General features: G+C 43.5%; 1 protein-coding gene across 2 annotated transcripts in view; it reads right to left on the minus strand.

Moving 5' to 3' along the window:
- The window catches only part of LOC110486699 (tumor necrosis factor receptor superfamily member 16), a 65,394-nt gene extending 58,908 nt beyond the window's left edge, over positions 1-6,486 (minus strand). The window contains exons 1-3 of one of the 2 annotated variants that reach the window (XM_090194447.1): positions 5,903-6,486; positions 5,702-5,751; positions 444-606 (exon numbers count right to left, since the gene is read on the minus strand). In XM_090194447.1, coding sequence (XP_090050573.1) covers positions 444-606; positions 5,702-5,751; positions 5,903-5,927 — 238 coding nt within the window. In that variant the 5' untranslated portion in view covers positions 5,928-6,486. Of the gene's footprint in view, positions 1-443; positions 607-5,701; positions 5,881-5,902 lie in introns of those variants that run through there. The other variant, XM_021558479.3, reaches the window with a different exon arrangement.
- Between the last annotated feature and the right edge of the window lie 14,443 nt (positions 6,487-20,929).

Here is a 20,929-nt window from a genome sequence, read left to right on the forward strand (position 1 = left end):
CGGCATATAAAAACACTTTCAGTGTGTACTTAAACGACTAAAACCAGACATAAAGTGTGTAAAAAAGATAATGGACCTATATATTTCTTGATAACATAAACATTGAGAACTAACAATCCCCAAAATAAAAACTAGACAGACAGGGAGAATTGAAAATTCTAAAAACAATGAATTTACCATTATAGATTTTGTTATTATGTTTGAGCAAAAGAACACAACATTAGCCATTCTTTACCCCGCCAAGATGGAGGCTTCTAAAATGATGACGCGCCAACGAGCCAACCGCGCCCCCTGCCATGCCCACCACCTAAGCCCCTTTTTGATCCAGAAGAAAACCTCTAGTTGTGCACCTGAAAATAGCTGTGTGTTCGTGCCTGTGTGCATGTGCATAATACAGTATGCCTGTATAGATGTGTACTTGTACATTTGAAGGATGAACTCACTGTCTAGGCACTGGGCGCAGACGGTCTGGTTGGCACCACACCTTCTCACCACCCCCTCTCCGGGTGGGCACACCTCGCAGCACTCTCCACCCTTGGTGTACTGGCCTGAGTCACAGGGCACCTGCACCGCCCGCTCCGTCTTAGAAGCCACCAACACCCCAACCTGGCACAGACAGAGGAACAGACAGAAGGGTGTTAAAGCAGAGGTCACCCATAATACTGGCTCATAGAGGGGAACGTTTTGAAGGCAAAAATGACAGCCAGATGCGTATTACAATCATGTTCCTAATCTAACCTCGTATCATGATTCACAATAAATAATTTTGTCTACATCTAAATCAGAGACAAATTCTTCTACAGAGCAATACATTGTCCCACCCTCAGAGAGCCTTTAAAGGCACATAAAGGCAAGCCTCAAGGTGCTCACCCATGACTGGTCCAAGTAACACCTATAAGCATATGTGCCTAATGCACAACCTCATGTTGCATGTTAGCACTTCAATATATCCTCCCCATACACACACACACCCATGCATGCACACACTCGTGCACACACACACACACTTCCCCTCAGAATTCCTGTTCCGATCATCCATGTCCAGCCCACTGCCCTTCACACTGAAGCTGTCAGTCTGCAGGGTGTTTACAAAGACTCCTGAACCCATTCATTTATAAGGAGAAGATCTACCTTTGGTTTTCTAATACTTGATTTTTGTTTTCTTCCCCATAGGGGTTACTCTCCTCCTTATTTATTTGCTTGTAGTGCAAATGTTAGTTGAAAACTGCTGGCTGGAGCATACTGCAACGGAGCTGTCTACGGGGCTATTGGTCAGACTCCGTACTGTTGATGGAGGGCCTGGGAGAGTTAACGTCCTTGTTTTTCTCTCTAATTGCTAGGTGTGGTAAAAGACAGATTCCTCTCTGGAATTTGCATAACAAGTCCTCATATTGCGCAACTTAAAACTATAAATTCACACACGCACGCAAAGGCATACACACATGCTGCTTCCTGCTACACACAATCTTCTCTCTGTCTCTTTATTTCCAGTCTTTTTCTCACTGCCTCTCTCCACTCTTCTCTGTCACTTCCTCTCTCTCACTCTGATATAAATGCCAAACAGCTTCACAGGCACAAGACTAAAGCATGTTTTCATACATACAATACATTTAAATAAGGAAACAATCATGTGAAGCACATTCTGAAGTCATAATCATCAAAACCATTAGACTGAAACGCTTTAATGTTTAATGCCTCACATTTTACTAAGAAAAACTGCTGGTCTCTCTCTCACTGAAATGTCTTCTTTCTCTATTTAACTGTCTCCCTCTCTCCCCCTCCCTCAGCCCCTGCTTTCATTCAGAAACAGATGCACTGAGAGCAGCCGCCAGCACAGCTCTCTCTCTCTGTCGATCGACTCTCATCCGTTCTGTACATTTCTCCCTCTCTCTCTTCCCTCTCTCTATCTTCTCTGTGTGTGCGTGTGTGTCTGTGTGTGTGTGTGTGTGTGCGTGCGTGCCCCCCCCCAGTGATATCCCCCACATAATCTCAAACCCTCTTAAGGGCGAAACTTTGGTTTTAGAAGTGGGGGGACATAACTTTTTTATTAAATTTTTATCCAGTCAGATAAACACTCCAAACAGTTTACCCGACCGCTTGGATCGATCTGCATGGTCCTAAAGCACACCGTTGCCTCGTTTTGTACCACAATCCAACGATAAATCCGAGGAGGACAAAAATGCAATTTCAGATTGCATTTGTCCGTCCGTCCCCCCCATCGTCCCCAGGGAAAGTTGCGCCTGTGACCCCTCTACTCTTGGCATGTCCCCCTCTGTTGGAGAATTGCCCAAAGCATTGTTAAACCACACATAAGCATATTTTCTTATCCTTACTAATTTATGCAAACCTTGGCTCAAAACCTCTGTTTTTATTTGACTATGGTCTTACACTATAATCACCAGGTCGGTGAATGTGAACTTGGAATGCCGCCCAAACCCCCAAGTTTATAAACTGGCAATTTACCAGGTTCATCTCCGGTAAGGAGCCTGCTACTCTCAACATGATCTGAGTGACTGAAAGGTGCTGCATGGTCAATCTGACATCTGCATTGGCCGTGCAGCATTTAGGGTGATATGGCCTCTGCAGAAGTCAGGGTATTCATACTTCTTGAGCTTAGCGGAGCAGCGCAGAACTGTTGTGAAGGAAGTTGTCAAGGAAGTGAGTTTGTGTTTATACAGGACCTCCTGACCTACAGATGAAGTCAGAAGTTTACATGCACTCATATTGGAGTCATTAAAACTCATTTTCAATCACTCCACAAATTTCTTGTTAACAAACTATAGTTTTGGCAAGTCAGTTAGGACATCTACTTTGTGCATGACACACGTCATTTTTCCAACAATTGTTGACAGATTATTTAACTTATAATTCACTGTATCACAATTCCAGTGGGACAGAAGTTTACATACACTAAGTTGACTGTGCCTTTAAACAGCTTGGAAAATTCCTAAAATGATGTCATGGCTTTAGAAGCTTCTGATAGGCTTATTTACATCATTTGAGTCAATTGGAGGTGTACCTGTGGATGTATTTCAAGGCTTACCTTCAAACTCAGTGCCTCTTTGCTTGACATCATGGGAAAATAAAAATAAATCAGCCAAGACCTCAGAAAAACAATTGTAGACCTCCACAAGTCTGGTTCATCATTGGGAGCAATTTCCAAATGCCTGAAGGTACCACGTTTATCTGTACAAACAATAGTAGGCAAGTATAAACGCCATGGGACCACGCAGCCTTCATACCGCTCAGGAAGGAGATGCGTTCTGTCTCCTAGAGATGAACGTACTTTGCTGCGAACAGTACAAATCAATCCCAGAACAACAGCAAAGGACCTTGTGAAGATGCTGGAGGAATCAGGTACAAATGTATCTATATCCACAGTAAAACGAGTCCTATATCGACATAACCTGAAAGGCAGCTCAGCAAGGAAGAAGGCACTGCTCCAAAACCGCCATAAAAAAAGCCAGACTACGGTTTGCAACTGCACATGGGGACAAAGATCGTACTTTTTGGAGAAATGTCCTCTGGTCTGATGGAACAAAAATATAACTGTTTGGCCATAATAACCATCATTATGTTTGTAGGAAAAAGGGGAGGCTTGCAAGCCAAAGAACACCATCCCAACTGTGAAGCACTGGGAAGGCAGCATCATATTGTGGGGGTGCTTTGCTGCAGGAGGGACTGGTGTACTTCACAAAATAGATGGCTTCATGAGGGAGGAAAATTAGGTGGATATTTTGAAGCAACATCTCATCTTGGTCGCAAATGGGTCTTCCAAATGGACAATGACCCCAAGCATGCTTCCAAAGTTGTGGCAAAATGGCTTAAGGACAACAAAGTCAAGGTATTGGAGTGGCCATCACAAAGCACTAACCTCAATCCTACAAAATAAGTTGGGCCAAAATTCACCCAACTTATTGTGGGAAGCTTGAGGAAGACTACCCAAAACGTTTGACCCAAGTTAATACATTTAAAGGCAATGCTACCAAATACTAATTGACTGTATGTAAACTTCTGACCCACTAGGAATGTCACATGTCATATTCTTAAAATCAAGTGTTGATTTGAGACGCGCATAGCGACGCGGTGCCTCCCCTCCGTAGACTCCACAATTGCATTACACCATCCATACGGAGCCTCCGACCACATTGCTGGATCAAGCATAAATTGGCTTTAAGTCTTTAACTCAAATGTGTAGAATAAGGCAATGCCCTCACACACACACACACACACACACACACACACACACACACACATACACACACCAGGTCACATCCCCAGCCTTGAGATGCCTGCTTTGCACTCTCCCTGATTTCATAGTCAATTAGAGACTATTTCTGAATCTGATTCTACAAACATGCTCTATACTACCACAATGTTATAAAGAAGATGTCAAAACAGACTGCTCCTGAGTAATGTAGAGTTCTGTTCACATGGTGAGTGAATGAACAAGCCTTATTAGACCAGCAGGTCTTGAAATATCAGGAGGATTAGCCTATGACAGCCACTCACCAAATAATAGAAAATAGTTTGTAATCATCCCCATCACCATTATCATCACCCAACTATCGAAAATTCACACTCATCTCATGTCAAACTTTCTGAACTTCAGATAAGTCACTACCTCCACTTCAACAGAAGCCTACTTCCATAAAAAGAGAAAATATGGATATTTTAGGATTTCATAACAGATTCATGCATAAAAACTGTTATTAGATCACGTATGGACTGAAATGTTAAGGGTTTGATCAGTCATCAGTAAATGGCACAGATCTGTTTCATATATGCATAGTCAGTGTTGGGGAAGCTACTCTGAAAATATATTTTACCAAGCTACTAATTACTTCACACTGGAAGAAGTTAAACTGGGTGTATGGGTGAAGTAGGCAATCATTTTCAATTTTTCAGCATTAGACCTGCCTAATTCTCACTTGAAACGTTAGTTTTTTTGTTTCTTAGGCTAAATTACACATTCTCTTAATATATGACCTCAATTGCAATTTGTTATCTATGGTATTTCAGGTGCACATATTGATGTTTTTTCAGAACAAGTTTGGATGTAGTGAACTACTTTTTCAAAGTAACTTTACTTAAGTCAAATATATATTTGTCTTGAGGGGAGCTTTGGTGAGGCTTAACTTCTTCCAGTGTGAAGTAATTGGTAGCTTGGTAAACTATATTTTCTGAGTAGCTTCCCCAACACTGAGTATGCATATTTACCGATGACTGAGCAAGCCTTTCATTTCAGTCCGTATGTGATCTTACCACAGTTTTAAATGGATGGACCTGCTATGAAATCCTACATTGTAAAAGGAACCTTGGGCTCTGGCACCTGCCTATGAAAACCTTCCAGGATTGTTGTTCTATAAAGGATTCAGATGAAGAGCATGGGGAACTATAACTGTTATTATAAAACACACATTCGGGTATATTATGCTCAGTTCTGAGATGTGGGGGGGGGGGGGGGGGTAAACACCTTCCCTCCAGCAGCTCTCCTCAGATTAGTATCGTGACTAATTTGCCAGCATTAGATGGAGAAATACGAGGGACAGTGCAGGGATCCCCAGTCCAATACAACTACAGTGTTATAACGCAAAGTAATAAAATGCAAACAATGAACACGTTTCTCCCATGCTACCTATTCAATCAAAATGAAATATATCTTTATGAAATCAGAGTTATAAATCATGCCATTACTCACCACTCCAAACAACATCACCAATGATAAGGCACCCGCCATGCTTCGGTTTCCTACAGTGTCATAAACAAATAGACTATACTAAATGGATACTGCAAAGGAACATACAGGACGAATTGTTCATTTTAATTCCAGTGGCAATTCTTTATCAATGAGTCCGCAGTGAATTCCCCATGCTCTTCGCTGCGGTGTAGTGTTCGAGACCTTTTGAGAGTGAGATGCGTCGCATTGGCAGGTCACTGGTGCGTGCGTGAAGCGTCCGGGCGCAGACTGACTGTACTGAGCGCTATCCAGCAGTGCACTGCGGAGGCAAGAGTCGTGCACGAACTGAAGAGAGGCACGTCCACTCCTTCCCGAATTACCCTGTGACTTCTGCAGTAGTCGACTTGCTCGATCTACACCTGGGATCATCAACTAGATTCAGACGCGCGTCATTCTTTTCTTGAGTAGATGGTTGGGGGGCAAGAACATAATGACAAATAATTTGTAGACCGCAATCAAGCCCAAACAGATATAATATTTGACTAAAACATAATAATTCCAAACCTTGCTTGCATTTGTATATGGTAATGCGTCTCTATATTATGCATGGACATACTTGGGAACAGATATTCCAAATTAAAATAACTTGGAGCTGATTTACATTGTTTTATGTCCAACAATGAAAATGCAACAAAAAAAACACCTGCGGTACAAATTCGGCACTCGGGCCGCGAGTTGGGGGACCCTGATCTACATAGACAAGAGACAAGGATCAACTGGAGTCACTTTTCTGACACTTCATCTGTATCTCGCTCTCTCTGTCCCTCTCTTTCTCTCTCTCTTTCTCTCTATCGCGCTCTCTCGCTTTCCCTCCAAAGCGTTGCATTGCATGTTGTTTGCCAAAAAAGCATACCGGAAATGTACTTGAAATCTACTAGGTAGATGCGTTTTTTACATGCAGTTTTATTGATCATTTCTCATTTATGTGGTCTGTATTATTGCGTCAACTGTATATTAATGAATTAATTTTATGAGCTGGTGCACACCCCAAAAGTTGGTAGAGGTGCTGACCAATGGCGAGCAAACTATACAACAAAAAAAGAGAGTTGCATACTCCATATACAAGCTCCCAGTAATGTATTGGGTAACCCACCAACGTTTTGGCATCACTGTGCCTTCTTCAGGATCTGGTGTCAAGCACATCATCATTCTAGACACAGCTTGATTCTTGCGTTTTCTACATGGTCACGTAGTAAGGTACCTAGGCCTATAGCCTGCAATATTTACCACCCGCACCCCAAAAAAATATATATAAACAGTATATGTAGCGAACAAAAGTGGGAAGCAAATTCAGGCGTGAAAGGCAAACACCCTACGCATTGCGCCAATAGGGTTAACCCACTTGGTAGGAATTGTACAGTGGGTCATATAGCGAGGACCGCAATACTGCCCCTTTCGAACCAGTAGGCACGTCGACTTTCTTTCAAACCCCTTCACAAGTATCTCTGTGCCTTTCGATGGCCCTTCGGCCGCCATCCGACTTGACACCAACGTAGCGAACAGAGGGAGCGGCAAGCAAATCCTGGTCTCCGGCGTGAAAGGCAAACACCCTATGCATCGCGATAATAGGGTTAACCCACTTGGTGGGATGTGTAACATGGCTCGAAGAGCTAGGCTTTTTACCAGCCACACCACAGTCTCTTACACAATATAATGATACACCACAGCCTCTTACACAACATAATGATACACCACAGTCTCTTACACAGTATAATGATACACCACAGTCTCTTACACCACAAGAGGGAGACTACTTCCCTTGCATAGTTGGTCATCCCTGAAGTAACACTACTGTGAATAATCAGGCTATCAAGGTAAGACAGTTCAATGAGGGATGTGCACTTTCAAGAAAGAAACAACTGAATTAATATTGACTCATGTTTTACAATCCATTTTATAACAATTTCTTGTCATGTAATTTCATAGCAAGGCTTACAACCGTTAACCTACCACTTGTACTTATGGTACCATGACACAACGCCATGTGGTAAGTGAATAGAGTGAGAGAGAGTGTGAATTTACAATTGAGCCATTATGCTCATACACACACCTCTGGGATATGCTCTGTATTGAACCTGTCCATCAAAGCAGATCACATGGTCCATTATGTGGAGTTTTGGACAGGCTCCACAGTCCTTGATGATACACTAAATTTGGGAAGGCCACTGAAAGACCACTAATTCACGTCTGAGTTCTATAATTGTGTTTACTGCTCATTGAGGTATTTACACTTCCAGGCAAACCAGTGTTGATGGCTATTGAGCTCGGACAATTTGGCCAGCAGAAGCCACCAATAAGGTTGCAGCACACTGAACCTGCTACCGTCACATCCCACCTCCAACATAACCTTATTGTCCCCCTGACCCTGTCTGGCTCCACCCCTACTGTACCTACAGTGGGGGTATTTAGTCAGCCACCAATTGTGCAAGTTCTCCAACTTAAAAATATGAGAGAGGCCTGTAATTTTCATCATATGTACACTTCAACTATGAAAGACAAAATGAGGAAAAAAAATCCAGAAAATCACATTGTAGGATTTTTAATGAATTTATTTTCAAATTATGGTGGAAAATAAGTATTTGGTCACCTACAAACAAGCAAGATTTCTGGCTCTCACAGATCTGTAACTTCTTCTTTAAGAGGCTCCTCTGTCCTCCACTCGTTACCTATATTAATGGCACCTGTTTGAACTTGTTATCAGTATAAAAGACACCTGTCCACAACCTCAAACAGTCACACTCCAAACTCCACTATGGCCAAGACCAAAGAGCTGTCAAAGGACACCAGAAACAAAACTGTAGACCTGCACCAGGCTGGGAAGACTGAATCTGCAATAGGTAAGCAGCTTGGTTTGAAGAAATCAACTGTGGGAGCAATTATTAGGAAATGGAAGACATACAAGACCACTGATAATCTCCCTCGATCTAGGGCTCCACGCAAGATCTCACCCCGTGGGGTCAAAATGATCACAAGAACGGTGAGCAAAAATCCCAGAACCACACAGGGGGACCTAGTGAATGACCTGCAGAGAGCTGGGACCAAAGTAACAAAGCCTACCATCAGTAACACACTACGCCGCCAGGGACTAAAATCCTGCAGTGCTAGTTGAAGTTTGCTAGAGAGCATTTGGATGATCCAGAAGAAGATTGGGAGAATGTCATATGGTCAGATGAAACCAAAATATAACTTTTTGGTTAAAACTCAACTCGTCGTGTTTGGAGGACAAAGAATGCTGAGTTGCATCCAAAGAACACCATACCTACTGTGAAGCATGGAGGTGGAAACATCATGCTTTGGGGCTGTTTTTCTGCAAAGGGACCAGGACGACTGATCCGTGTAAAGGAAATAATGAATGGGGCCATGTATCGTGAGATTTTGAGTGAAAACCTCCTTCCATCAGCAAGGGGATTGAAGATGAAACGTGGCTGGGTCTTTCAGCATGACAATGATCCCAAACACACCACCCGGGCAATGAAGGAGTGGCTTCGTAAGAAGCATTTCAAGGTCCTGGAGTGGCTTAGCCAGTCTCCAGATCTCAACCCCATAGAAAATCTTTGGAGAGAGTTGAAAGTCTGTGTCTGGCCAAAATACCCGCAACAGTGTGTGAAAACCTTGTGAAGACTTACAGAAAACATTTGACCTCTGTCATTGCCAACAAAGGGTATATAACAAAGTATTGAGAGAAACTTTTGTTATTGACCAAATACTTATTTCCCACCATCATTTGCAAATAAATTAATAAAAAATCCTACAATGTGATTTTCTGGATTTTTTTCTTCTCATTTTGTCTGTCATAGTTGAAGTGTACCTATGATGAAAATTACAGGCCTCTCTCATCTTTTTAAGTGGGAGAACTTGCACAATTGGTGGCTGACTAAATACTTTTTTGCCCCACTGTATCAGCTGAGGGGGTCTGCTCTACTCTATGGGCTGAAGCCCCCTTGTATTGGCAGGCTGGTTGGGTTTCACTATTGAGATCTGAATACTCTCCTTTATTGATCTCTGGACACATCAATGATCCCACATCCTCCATCCTCCCAGAAGACCAGCCCCCACTCCTCCCACCCCCATGTCCCCCATCCAGAGGACACGGACCAACCAGTCGCTTTAATCTAAAACATTGCATAGGAAATACACAAGTAAGAAAGTCTTCTACTGTGTCACTGACCTTTACAGATGGTGTCAATCAAGTTGTTTTTTGTTTGTATGCATGTAGCCACAATATGACTCTTCAGACTATATTATTATCCATTATGGTAGGTGGCAGGCCTACCACAGTTTGTTGTCATACACTTGGTTGGTTTGTTAAGATGGTTGTCATGGCAACTTGCTAATGGATAAACAGCCCATTGAAAGAGGTGATGATGAATATGATGGTGATTACATGGTTTTGGAGGTGAATAGAACATCTTGCTGAAATGTATCTATCCAACTGGCCATAGATAGCAAATAGCCAGTGAATGAGAGCTCTTTAAGTAGTGTTATGTATATGCTGCTGGTGTGCTGACAAGGCCTTCTATGAGTCATACATTATTCTCTCCCCACATATCATGTTCCTGTCCTTGTGATTAGTCAGCATACTGTAAGCCAATGTCATTCCACTCGGCAAGGTCACTCATAAAATACAGTCTTGACAAAGATTTGATGAGGCTGAACGTTTTAAAGGTTTGAATTGGTAAAGTCGCTGAATGTCCTATTCATTAGAATAAGTAATGAAACATGATAAGTTTCTTAAAGTACCTTACTCATGACTTTGCCTCATACAGTCTGTTACAGTTTGGTATGGTAACATGGACAGTCTCACTAAGAAGAGACTAGAGAGGGTTGTGCTGAAAGCCTCAAAGATTACTGGCTGTCTTGGGACCTTCCCTCTGTGAGCTTTCTGTACACCAAGCACACCTCCAAATGTGCAGAAACAATAATCAATAACCCCTCCCATCTATCCAATTACTTCTTTCAGTGTTTTATCCCGCAGCAGTCAGAACATTGAACTCCCTTCAATAATATAGAGCTACACTAGATGGCCAAATGTATGTGGACAACCTTTCAAGTTAGTGGATTCACCTATTTCAGCCACACCCGTTGCTGACAGATGTATAAAATCGAGCACACAGCCATGCAATCTCCATAAAAAGACAGCGGAAGTAGGATGGCCGGTACTGAAGAGTTCAGTGACTTTCAACGTATCACCGTCATAGGTTGGGACCTTTCCAACAAGTCAGTTTGTCAAATTTCTGCTCTGCTAGAGCTGCCCCAGTCAACTGTAAGTGCTGTTATTGTGAAGTGGAAACATCTAGGAGCAACAATGGCTCAGCCGTGAAGTGGTAGGCCACACAAGCTCACAGAACAGGACCCCCGAATGCTGTAGCGTGTAACTCCTAAAAATCGTCTGTCCTCAGTTGAAACACTCACTACGACATTCCAAACTGCCACTGGCAGCAACATCAGCACAATAACTGTCCGTGGTGAGCTTCATGAAGTGGGTTTCCATGTCCGAGCAGCCCCACACAAGACTAAGATCACCATGCGCTATGCCAAGCGTTGGCTGGAGTGGTGTAAAGCTTGCCGCAATTTGACTCTGGAGTCGTGGAAACGCGCTCTGTGGAGTGATAAATCACGCTTCACATCTGGCAGTCCGACTGATGAATCTGGCATTCGCGGATGCTAGGAGAACGCTACCTGTCCCATTGCGTAGTGCTGTAAAATACGGTGGAGACGGAATAGTGGTCTGGGGCTGTTTATCATGGTTTGGGCTAGGCCCCTTAATGCTACAGAATACAATGGCATTCTAGACAATTCTGTGCTTCCAACTTTGTGGCAACGTTTTGGGGAAGGCCCTATCCTGTTTCAGCCTGACAATGCCCCCGTGCAGAAATGGCTTGAAGAGATCAGCGTGGAAGGTCTTGACTGGCCTGCGCAGAGCCCTGACCTCAACCCCTTCTAACAACTTTGGGATGAATTGGAACGCCGACTGTGAGCCAGGCCTAATCACCCAACATCAGTGACCGACCAAGTCCCTGTGGCAAAGTTCCAACATCTTGTGGATTTAGAGCCTATCAGCACAGTGTACTGGAGTTAGAGCCTATCAGCACAGTGTACTGGAGTTAGAGCCTATTAGCACAGAGTACTGGAGTTAGGGCCTATCAGCACAGTGTACTAGAGTTAGAGCCTATCAGCACAGTGTACTGGAGTTAGAGCCTATCAGAACAGTGTATACCTGAGTTAGAGCCTATCAGCACAGTGTACTAGAGTTAGAGCCTATCAGCACAGTGTGTACTGGAGTTAGGGCCTATCAGCACAATGTACTAGAGTTAGGGCCTATCAGCACAGTGTACTTGAGTTAGAGCCTATCAGCACCGTGTGTACTGGAGTTAGGGCCTATCAGCACAGTGTACTGGAGTTAGGGCCTATCAGCACCGTGTGTACTGGAGTTAGAGCCTATCAGCACAGTATACTGGAGTTAGAGCCTATCAGCACAGTATTTAGAATTGTTTATATTTTGTTAAGATCCCCATTAGCTGTTGAGAAAGCAGCAGCTACTCTTCCTGGGGTCTACACAAAACATGAAACATGACATAATACAGAACATTAACAGACAAATGATGAGTTAGGGCCAATCAGCACAGTGTGCACTGAGGCTGGGACCGGGCAGGTAGAGGCTGATCTAAGAGTTGGACTGTTCCTTATGAGGTCACAGCCTGGTGTGCATTTCAGCATGGAGTGGAGAGAGTGGACACCACATGCGTGTATCTATTGCTAAGGGAATAGGTTATCACCTGAAAATGGTTACAGAAAAGACCAACATCTAAAAACAAGAAATATGGTTCCCTGACATAAAAGAGCGGCGGTTCAAATAGTTTGTAAGTATAGATAGGAAGGGGGGGAAATGTTAAAATGTGGACTTAGCCAAGACGGCAGCAGGGGAGCATTTTTCATTGGCCAGCCATCTTTGTGTTGTCACATTAACTTTGGCATTTACCGTAACCCTGACAGGTTGATGGAGTAGTGTGTTCAGATTGGATGTCAAGGGTTCAAAGAGGATGATGAAAAAGGATGCACAAAATGATGATCCCATTAGGACCATTATATAAATGCCCCCTCTCCCCCTTAAAGTGTTATTATAGGAACCACATTCAGGTGGAGTTGTTTATTGCTTAGAAACCTGAAGATTCTGCATCGTTCTGAAATCTGTTTTCATTAGAACATCAGGTTATGGGGGGGAACTCCGTGCAAGACTCCATGCTCCCCCCTCACTCATTATGTGATGCTAAGTGCATTAGTTATGTGTTAATTAGCTCTCTCGTTAATGGGCTGACTAATGATATCCATGCTGTTTTGGGGCCTGCGGGCAACAAGTCCAACATCACAGATTTCACCTTTATTTATTTACCTTTACATAGATGACTGTAATCTCTGCCTGTTTCTTTTAGGGAACAATCCTTTGTTCTAGTTATGTGTGTGCATGCATAACTCTCCCATGTGAGTGTTTTTGCTAGATTGAGTCATGTTTACTATGCTTTGTACTATGCTGAATTCCTCTAACTGACATGGACAGTGAATTCAAATGACAGCTCTGTATAAAATCAAAGGGAAAAAGCTAAACGCATACAGCATGTTATACAGCACCCCTCGTCATGCATTGTGTGGCTATACTGTATCTTCAAAGTGTAAACTCATACCTCATGTCTCGAGTCACAGTCCTCCTCTGACATCTTTGAGGCCAGTGGGAGTTGGGCTGGGGCTGGTAGGAGGCACTAACCATGACCAGACATTGACCCAATCTACCCCTTGACTCTGTGGCGCAGAAGGGAAAGCTAGTGCAGTTATGGGTCATATTATAGCTCCCTGAGATGCTCATTCTATCTAGGAAGAGACAAGGGAAACCACGGGGCAACCACTGTCCAAGCCCAACCACTGTCTCCACACAGCCCGTGATGGTGCAATGTGTTTACACTGACTCGACCCACGCACCCACTAACACCACCTTTCTCAGCTCACTAACCCAGCACCCACAATACTAACATAAACAATGGGCAGGTGTTATGTAATGGTACTGAGTGGTTGTAAAGTCCCTCGACCCTGTTCCTGGTTACAAGGCTGGCGACAGGCCCGTGTCACCCTTCCGGCTCAGGCCTGCTCCCCTGCGGTCATCTCGTAAGGCAGCAGCACAAAGCCAAACAGAATCAGTGGTCAGGGTTGTGGCAAGGTGCACTGAGGCTGGGGAGATCAGGTTGTAAAGCACCTGACCTGTTAGAGGGGATGATCCTGAGGATGTCACAGGGAAGTAGCCATGGCTCCCTGTGTTTGTGCAGGTGATAGAGACAGACCTGTCTATTACAGTATAGTTTATCTGGCCATGAGAGCATTGAGGAGTGAGAGGGTGTCAGACAAATAAAGACATGGTGGTCCTCTATTGGCCCTGAGGATGTGGTCTGAGAATTCAGCAAACAGGATGGAAGTCCAGTGTGCCCCTGACATCCCCCAGATGTGAGAAGGATGTTGTCTGTAAGCATGCAGGTCAGCTAATAAACACAGCATCCTGTTTCCACTGGTGGGATAGATGCTAGGTTGTTCATGTTGTGTGTGTAGACTAGAATGGAAAACTCCCCACTGGGAACACGCTGGTTGAATCAACGTTGTTTCCATGTCATTAAAATGGAATTACTTTGAACCAATGTGGAATAGATGTTGATTTGACGTCTGTGCCCAGTGGGTCCTGCCTCCCTTCTCCTGCTGATTGTGCAGAGTGCCGTAGAGCCCATGGGGGCACATGTAGGAACCCAACCTGGTGGATGGATGTATAGCAGTATTTTGCAACTGGACACTCACCACCACATACTGGCCACAGAAAAGAGAGGAGTGATTCTCTTTAGTCTCCCTCCTGCTCTCCCCTCCCATTCTAATCAGTCTGGTTGAGCTACTAGATCTAATCAGCTAAATGGATGGTCTGCTCTGGGTGAATATTGATGATGTTGGGAGGTGGGGACCTTGAAACCTCCCCTGGGGTCTTCTCGGGGGAGGGAGATTATTATTGCATATTGTTGTGGCAGAATTAGAATTTTCCGCCACAATACTGTTACTATTGTATTGTGTAAAATGGTGTGTATAACGTTTCAAGAACATTTTATTTTTTTATTTCACCTTTATTTAACCAGGTAGGCTAGTTGAGAACAAGTTCTCATTTGCAACTGCGACCTGGCCAAGATAAAGCATAGCAGTGTGAACAGACAACACAGAGTTACACATGGAGTAAACAATTAACAAGTCAATAACACAGTAGAAAAAAAGAGATTCTATATACATTGTGTGCAAAAGGCATGAGGAGGTAGGCGAATAATACAAATTTTGCAGATTAACACTGGAGTGATAAATGATCAGATGGTCATGTACAGGTAGAGATATTGGTGTGCAAAAGAGCAGAAAAGTAAATAAATATAAACAGTATGGGGATGAGGTAGGTAAAATTGGGTGGGCTATTTACCGATAGACTATGTACAGCTGCAGCGATCGGTTAGCTGTTCAGATAGCAGATGTTTGAAGTTGGTGAGGGAGATAAAAGTCTCCAACTTCAGCGATTTTTGCAGCAGAGAACTGGAACGAAAGGCGGCCAAATGAGGTGTTGGCTTTAGGGATGATCAGTGAGATACACCTGCTGGAGCACGTGCTACGGGTGGGTGTTGCCATCGTGACCAGTGAACTGAGATAAGGCGGAGCTTTACCTAGCATGGACTTGTAGATGACCTGGAGCCAGTGGGTCTGGCGACGAATATGTAGCGAGGGCCAGCCAACTAGAGCATACAGGTCGCAGTGGTGGGTGGTATAAGGTGCTTTAGTAACAAAACGGATGGCACTGTGATAAACTGCTGAGTAGAGTATTGGAAGCTATTTTGTAGATGACATCGCCGAAGTCGAGGATCGGTAGGATAGTCAGTTTTACTAGAGTAAGTTTGGCGGCGTGAGTGAAGGAGGCTTTGTTGCGGAATAGAAAGCCGATTCTAGATTTGATTTTAGATTGGAGATGTTTGATATGAGTCTGGAAGGAGAGTTTACAGTCTAGCCAGACACCTAGGTACTTATAGATGTCCACATATTCTAGGTCGGAACCATCCAGGGTGGTGATGCTAGTCGGGCGTGCTGGTGCAGGCAGCGAACGGTTGAAAAGCATGCATTTGGTTTTACTAGCGTTTAAGAGCAGTTGGAGGCCACGGAAGGAGTATTGTATGGCATTGAAGCTCGTTTGGAGGTTAGATAGCACAGTGTCCAAGGACGGGCCGGAAGTATACAGAATGGTGTCGTCTGCGTAGAGGTGGATCAGGGAATCGCCCACAGCAAGAGCAACATCATTGATATATACAGAGAAAAGAGTCGGCCCGAGAATTGAACCCTGTGGCACCCCCATAGAGACTGCCAGAGGACCGGACAGCATGCCCTCCGATTTGACACACTGAACTCTGTCTGCAAAGTAGTTGGTGAACCAGGCAAGGCAGTCATCAGAAAAACTGAGGCTACTGAGTTTGCCGATAAGAATATGGTGATTGACAGAGTCGAAAGCCTTGGCAAGGTCGATGAAGACGGCTACACAGTACTGTCTTTTATCGATGGCGGTTATGACCGCACACGTGACCGGCTCGGAAACCAGATTGCACAGCGGAGAAGGTACGGTGGGATTCGAGATGGTCAGTGACCTGTTTGTTGACTTGGCTTTCGAAAACCTTAGATAGGCAGGGCAGGATGGATATAGGTCTGTAACAGTTTGGGTCTAGGGTGTTTCCCCCTTTGAAGAGGGGGATGACTGCGGCAGTTTTCCAATCCTTGGGGATCTCAGACAACATGAAAGAGAGGTTGAACAGGCTGGTAATAGGGGTTGCGACAATGGCGGCGGATAGTTTCAGAAATAGAGGGTCCAGATTGTCAAGCCCAGCTGATTTGTAAGGGTCCAGGTTTTGCAGCTCTTTCAGAACATCTGCTATATGGATTTGATTAAAGGAGAACCTGGAGAGGCTTGGGCGAGTAGCTGCGGGGGGGGCGGAACTGTTGGCCGAGGTTGGAGTAGCCAGGAGGAAGGCATGGCCAGCCGTTGAGAAATGCTTGTTGAAATTTTCGATAATCATGGATTTATCGGTGGTGACCGTGTTACCTAGCCTCAGTGCAGTGGGCAGCTGGGAGGAGGTGCTCTTGTTCTCCATGGACTTCACAGTGTCCCAGAACTTTTTGGAGTTAGAGCTACAGGATGCAAATTTCTGCCTGAAGAAGCTGGCCTTTGCTTTCCTGACTGACTGCGTGTATTGGTTCCTGACTTCCCTGAACAGTTGCATATCGCGGGGACTATTCGATGCTATTGCAGTCCGCCACAGGATGTTTTTGTGCTGGTCGAGGTCAGGTCAGTAATGTCGAGGTCAGTAATGTATTTTATTATGAGTATATCAGTATCAGTAGTTTGCTATTTGCACTATGATATGGTTTCATTTATATCTCTCAATATATACAATATGTATTGAGGGGAGGGGGTGGTGTCACGTTCGGTACCGCGGTCGACGTCACAGGCCTTCTAGCCATCGCCAATCTACTTTTCATTTTCCATTGGTTTTGTCTTTGTTTTACACACCTGGTTTCAATTCCTCAATTACATGTTCATTAGTTAACCTTCTGTTTTCCCCATGGTTTTTGTGCGTGTTTGTTTTATGTATTTCGGTCCTATTGTGTGGCTTGGTATTACTATACGTATTTGGTAATTTTGAGTAAAGTTACTTTTATTACTCATCTCTGGCCATCGCCTATCCACTTTTCATTTTACATTTGTTTTGTCTTTGTTTTACACACCTGGTTTCAATTCCCCAATTACATGTTAATTATTTAACCCTGTTTTTCCCATGGTTTTTGTATGTGTTTGTTTTATGTATTTCGGTCCCATTGTGTGGGCTTGGTATTACTACATGTATTTGATACTTTTATTACTCATCTCTGCTGTTCTGCACCTGACTCCTCTGCACCAGCTACACCCAGACCTTTTACAGGGGGGGTTAAGGCATCGGAGCTATTTTGTTCTGGACACACGCAGCTAGTCATGTATTCAGCATATCAAACATTAAAATGATCAAAGTGTCTTAGTGTATGTGAGAGTGCATGGGAACTAAGCCAGGAGATCATCGTTTAAACCTCTCATCCTCTGTATGAGTGTCCTGGGATCCTTAACAGCCACTGAGACCAAGACCTCCACTGGATGTCTTCTTCGTATCTGTTAAATGGACAGCACCAGGGAGGAGAGGAGAGGAGAGGAGAGGAGAGGAGAGGAGAGGAGAGGAGAGGAGAGGAACTGAAAGAAAAAGCAAACAAGGGAAGGAGGAAAGGAGAACTGTTAACACAGACGATCTTAGTGATGAGTATTGACAGCCAGGCACAGAGAGGGTCTAATCTGATTGGTTGGTGGCCTGGTATTGAATAGCCATCAGTGATAACCTGATCTCCTCTCTCTTCCTCCCTGCTTCCTTCCCTTCCACAATGTGATCTGAGCTCAGGCTCTCATTGAACTCTGCAGGCACTGGACTTCCTTAGCTCCATTCTATTGAATAATATTTACTCATGAATTATTACATTTAGTAGGATAATGAAAGTGTGTGCCTGATCCAATTAAATAAACCATATAAATATATAATACACCAATTGTGAAATGGCAATCCAAAGAATGCTTACTTATGAAGCCTACATTATGTTGATGTGTGTGCTTCAATATGTATTTAGTTTGTTTGTGTGTAATTTTACTTACCACCCAGGTCAGATGTGGAAAGATAAAAGTGTGCTTGTGTCTGTCTGTGTTGTGCATATGCTTATTTGCACGGGTCAGTCTGACCATATTGTTTGGCTCATTGGCAGTGATCAAAGCCTTTAACCTTGTGTGGCTGGGACAGGTTCAGTCAAGCAGCACACATGGCTTCAAACTAATGTCCTAGAAATCCACAACAAGCAAACAAGGAGAAAATAAATGTTCTGTGTGTGTGTGTGCGTTTGCATGGGTGTGTGTGTGTTTGTGTGCGTGTGCATGTGTTTGCGTGTGTTTGTACATTACGTGCTATGCAAGTGTGTATACAGGATGTTTTTGTGGCAGTGTGTGGCATGCTTATGTCTCTATGTTTTTGCAAATGGATGCTAGAATTTGCACTTGAACTCTTTCCCCTTTCTCCTCCTCCTTTCTCCTCCTCTCTCTAACTTGCTGCATTTTCATCATCTCTCTCTCCAATCAGCAGCCCAATAAACCTCATCATAGACAACCTTACATACTGCATCCCTACAGGCTATACACTGCTCTTTGTGTCCCTTATCATTCCAGCCACAAAGCAATAGCCTTGCTGTTACATCATCACAGTGCCCACTCTATACAAACCCCATCCGTATCAGAATTGTGAAAAAGACCGTCCAACAACAATCACAGAAATATCCAGACATGCCGTTTCATAACAGGAAGGAATATATATTAAGTTATTTGTAAGGTTATTTGGTTATTTGTATTAGGTTATTTATAAGAGCACTCTATCTGTGGCCACAGCTCTTGAGGCAACAGGGAAAGTTGTTCCATCCCACTGCATCTTCATCCAGCAACACATAAGAAGTAGTTTATATGATGAGAAGAGTTTATTAAAATGTATGAAGGTTCAATAGAGCTCAGGGTCAGAAAGAGGTAAACCCAGTCCTCGTCGGCTAGGAGAAGGTCTTCTCATAGCCTTCTTCTCAGTGGATTTGTAGCATCAACCCTGTCATAAGTTGTTAATGTACAGCATGTTGCAGAGCAGTGGTTGAGGTTCATGATTTAGCAGGTACCAGTCCCTGAGAAACAGACGCAGATTCAAAATGAACTGGAACTCAATTTCACTGGTGCCCAATTATTAGCCTTAATTGTTTCCTGCAACTTTTTACTTGAGGTTTCCCTCAAACTGGGATTTGCAGGTGGGGGTAGGGGGGACAGGATGGGCTGGGGAAGGTTCAGTTCTTGAAAAGCTGGATAGTAAAAATATATCTATATATTTTTTATTGGGCACATACACATGGTTAGCAGATGTTATTGCGATGGTTTGCGAAATTCTTGTGCTTCTAGTTCTGACAGTGCAGCAATATCTAACAAGTAATCTTCCACAACAGCTACTGAAAACACACAAATCTAAGTAAAGGAATGGAATAAGAATATATAAATATACGGATGAGCAACAACAGAGCGGCATAGACAAGATGCAATAGATTGTATAAAATACAGTATATACAGTTGAAGTCAGAAGTTTACATACACCTTAGCCAAATACATTTAAACTCAGTTTTTCACAATTCCTGACTTTAATCCTAGTAACATTTCCCTGTCTTAGGTCAGTTAGGATCACCACTTTATTTTAAAAATGTGAAATGTCAGAATAATAGTAGAGAGAATTATTTATTTCAGCTTTTATTTATTTCATCATATTCCCAGTGGGTCAGAAGTTTACATACACTCAATTAGTATTTGGTAGCATTGCCTTTAAAATATTTAACTTGGGTCAAACGTTTTGGGTAGCCTTCCACAAGGTTCCCACAATAAGTTAGGTGAATCATTTCTCCTGATAGAGCTGGTGTAACTGAGTCAGGTTTGTAGGCCTCCTTGCTCACACACGCTTTTTTCAGTTCTGCCCACATATTTTCTATAGGATTGAGGTCAGGGCTTTGTGATGGCCACTCCAATACCTTGACTTTGTTGTCCTTAAGCTATTTTTCCACAACTTTGGAAGTATGCTTGTGGTCATTGTCCATTTGGAAGACCCATTTGCGACCAAGCTTTAACTTCGTGACTGATGTCTTGAGATGTTGCTTCAATATATCCACATAATTTTCCTCCCTCATGAAGCTATTTTGTGAAGTGCACCAATCCCTCCTACAGCAAAGCACCCCCTCAACATGATGCTGCCACCCCCGTGCTTCACATTGGGTTGGTGTTCTTCGGCTTGCAAGCCTCCCCCTTTTTCTTCCAAACATAACAATGGTCATTATGGCCATCAGACCAGAGGACATTTCTTCAAAAAGTATGATCTTTGTCCCCCATGTGCAGTTGCAAACCGTAGTCTGGCTTTTTTATGGCGGTTTTGGAGCAGTGCCTTCTTCCTTGCTGAGCGTCCTTTGAAGGTTATGTCGATATAGGACTTGTTTAACTGTGGATATAGATACTTTTGGACCTGT

Source organism: Oncorhynchus mykiss, chromosome 13, assembly GCF_057628025.1.
Source record: "Oncorhynchus mykiss isolate SJ-2025 chromosome 13, ASM5762802v1, whole genome shotgun sequence".
Lineage (NCBI taxonomy): Eukaryota > Metazoa > Chordata > Actinopteri > Salmoniformes > Salmonidae > Oncorhynchus > Oncorhynchus mykiss.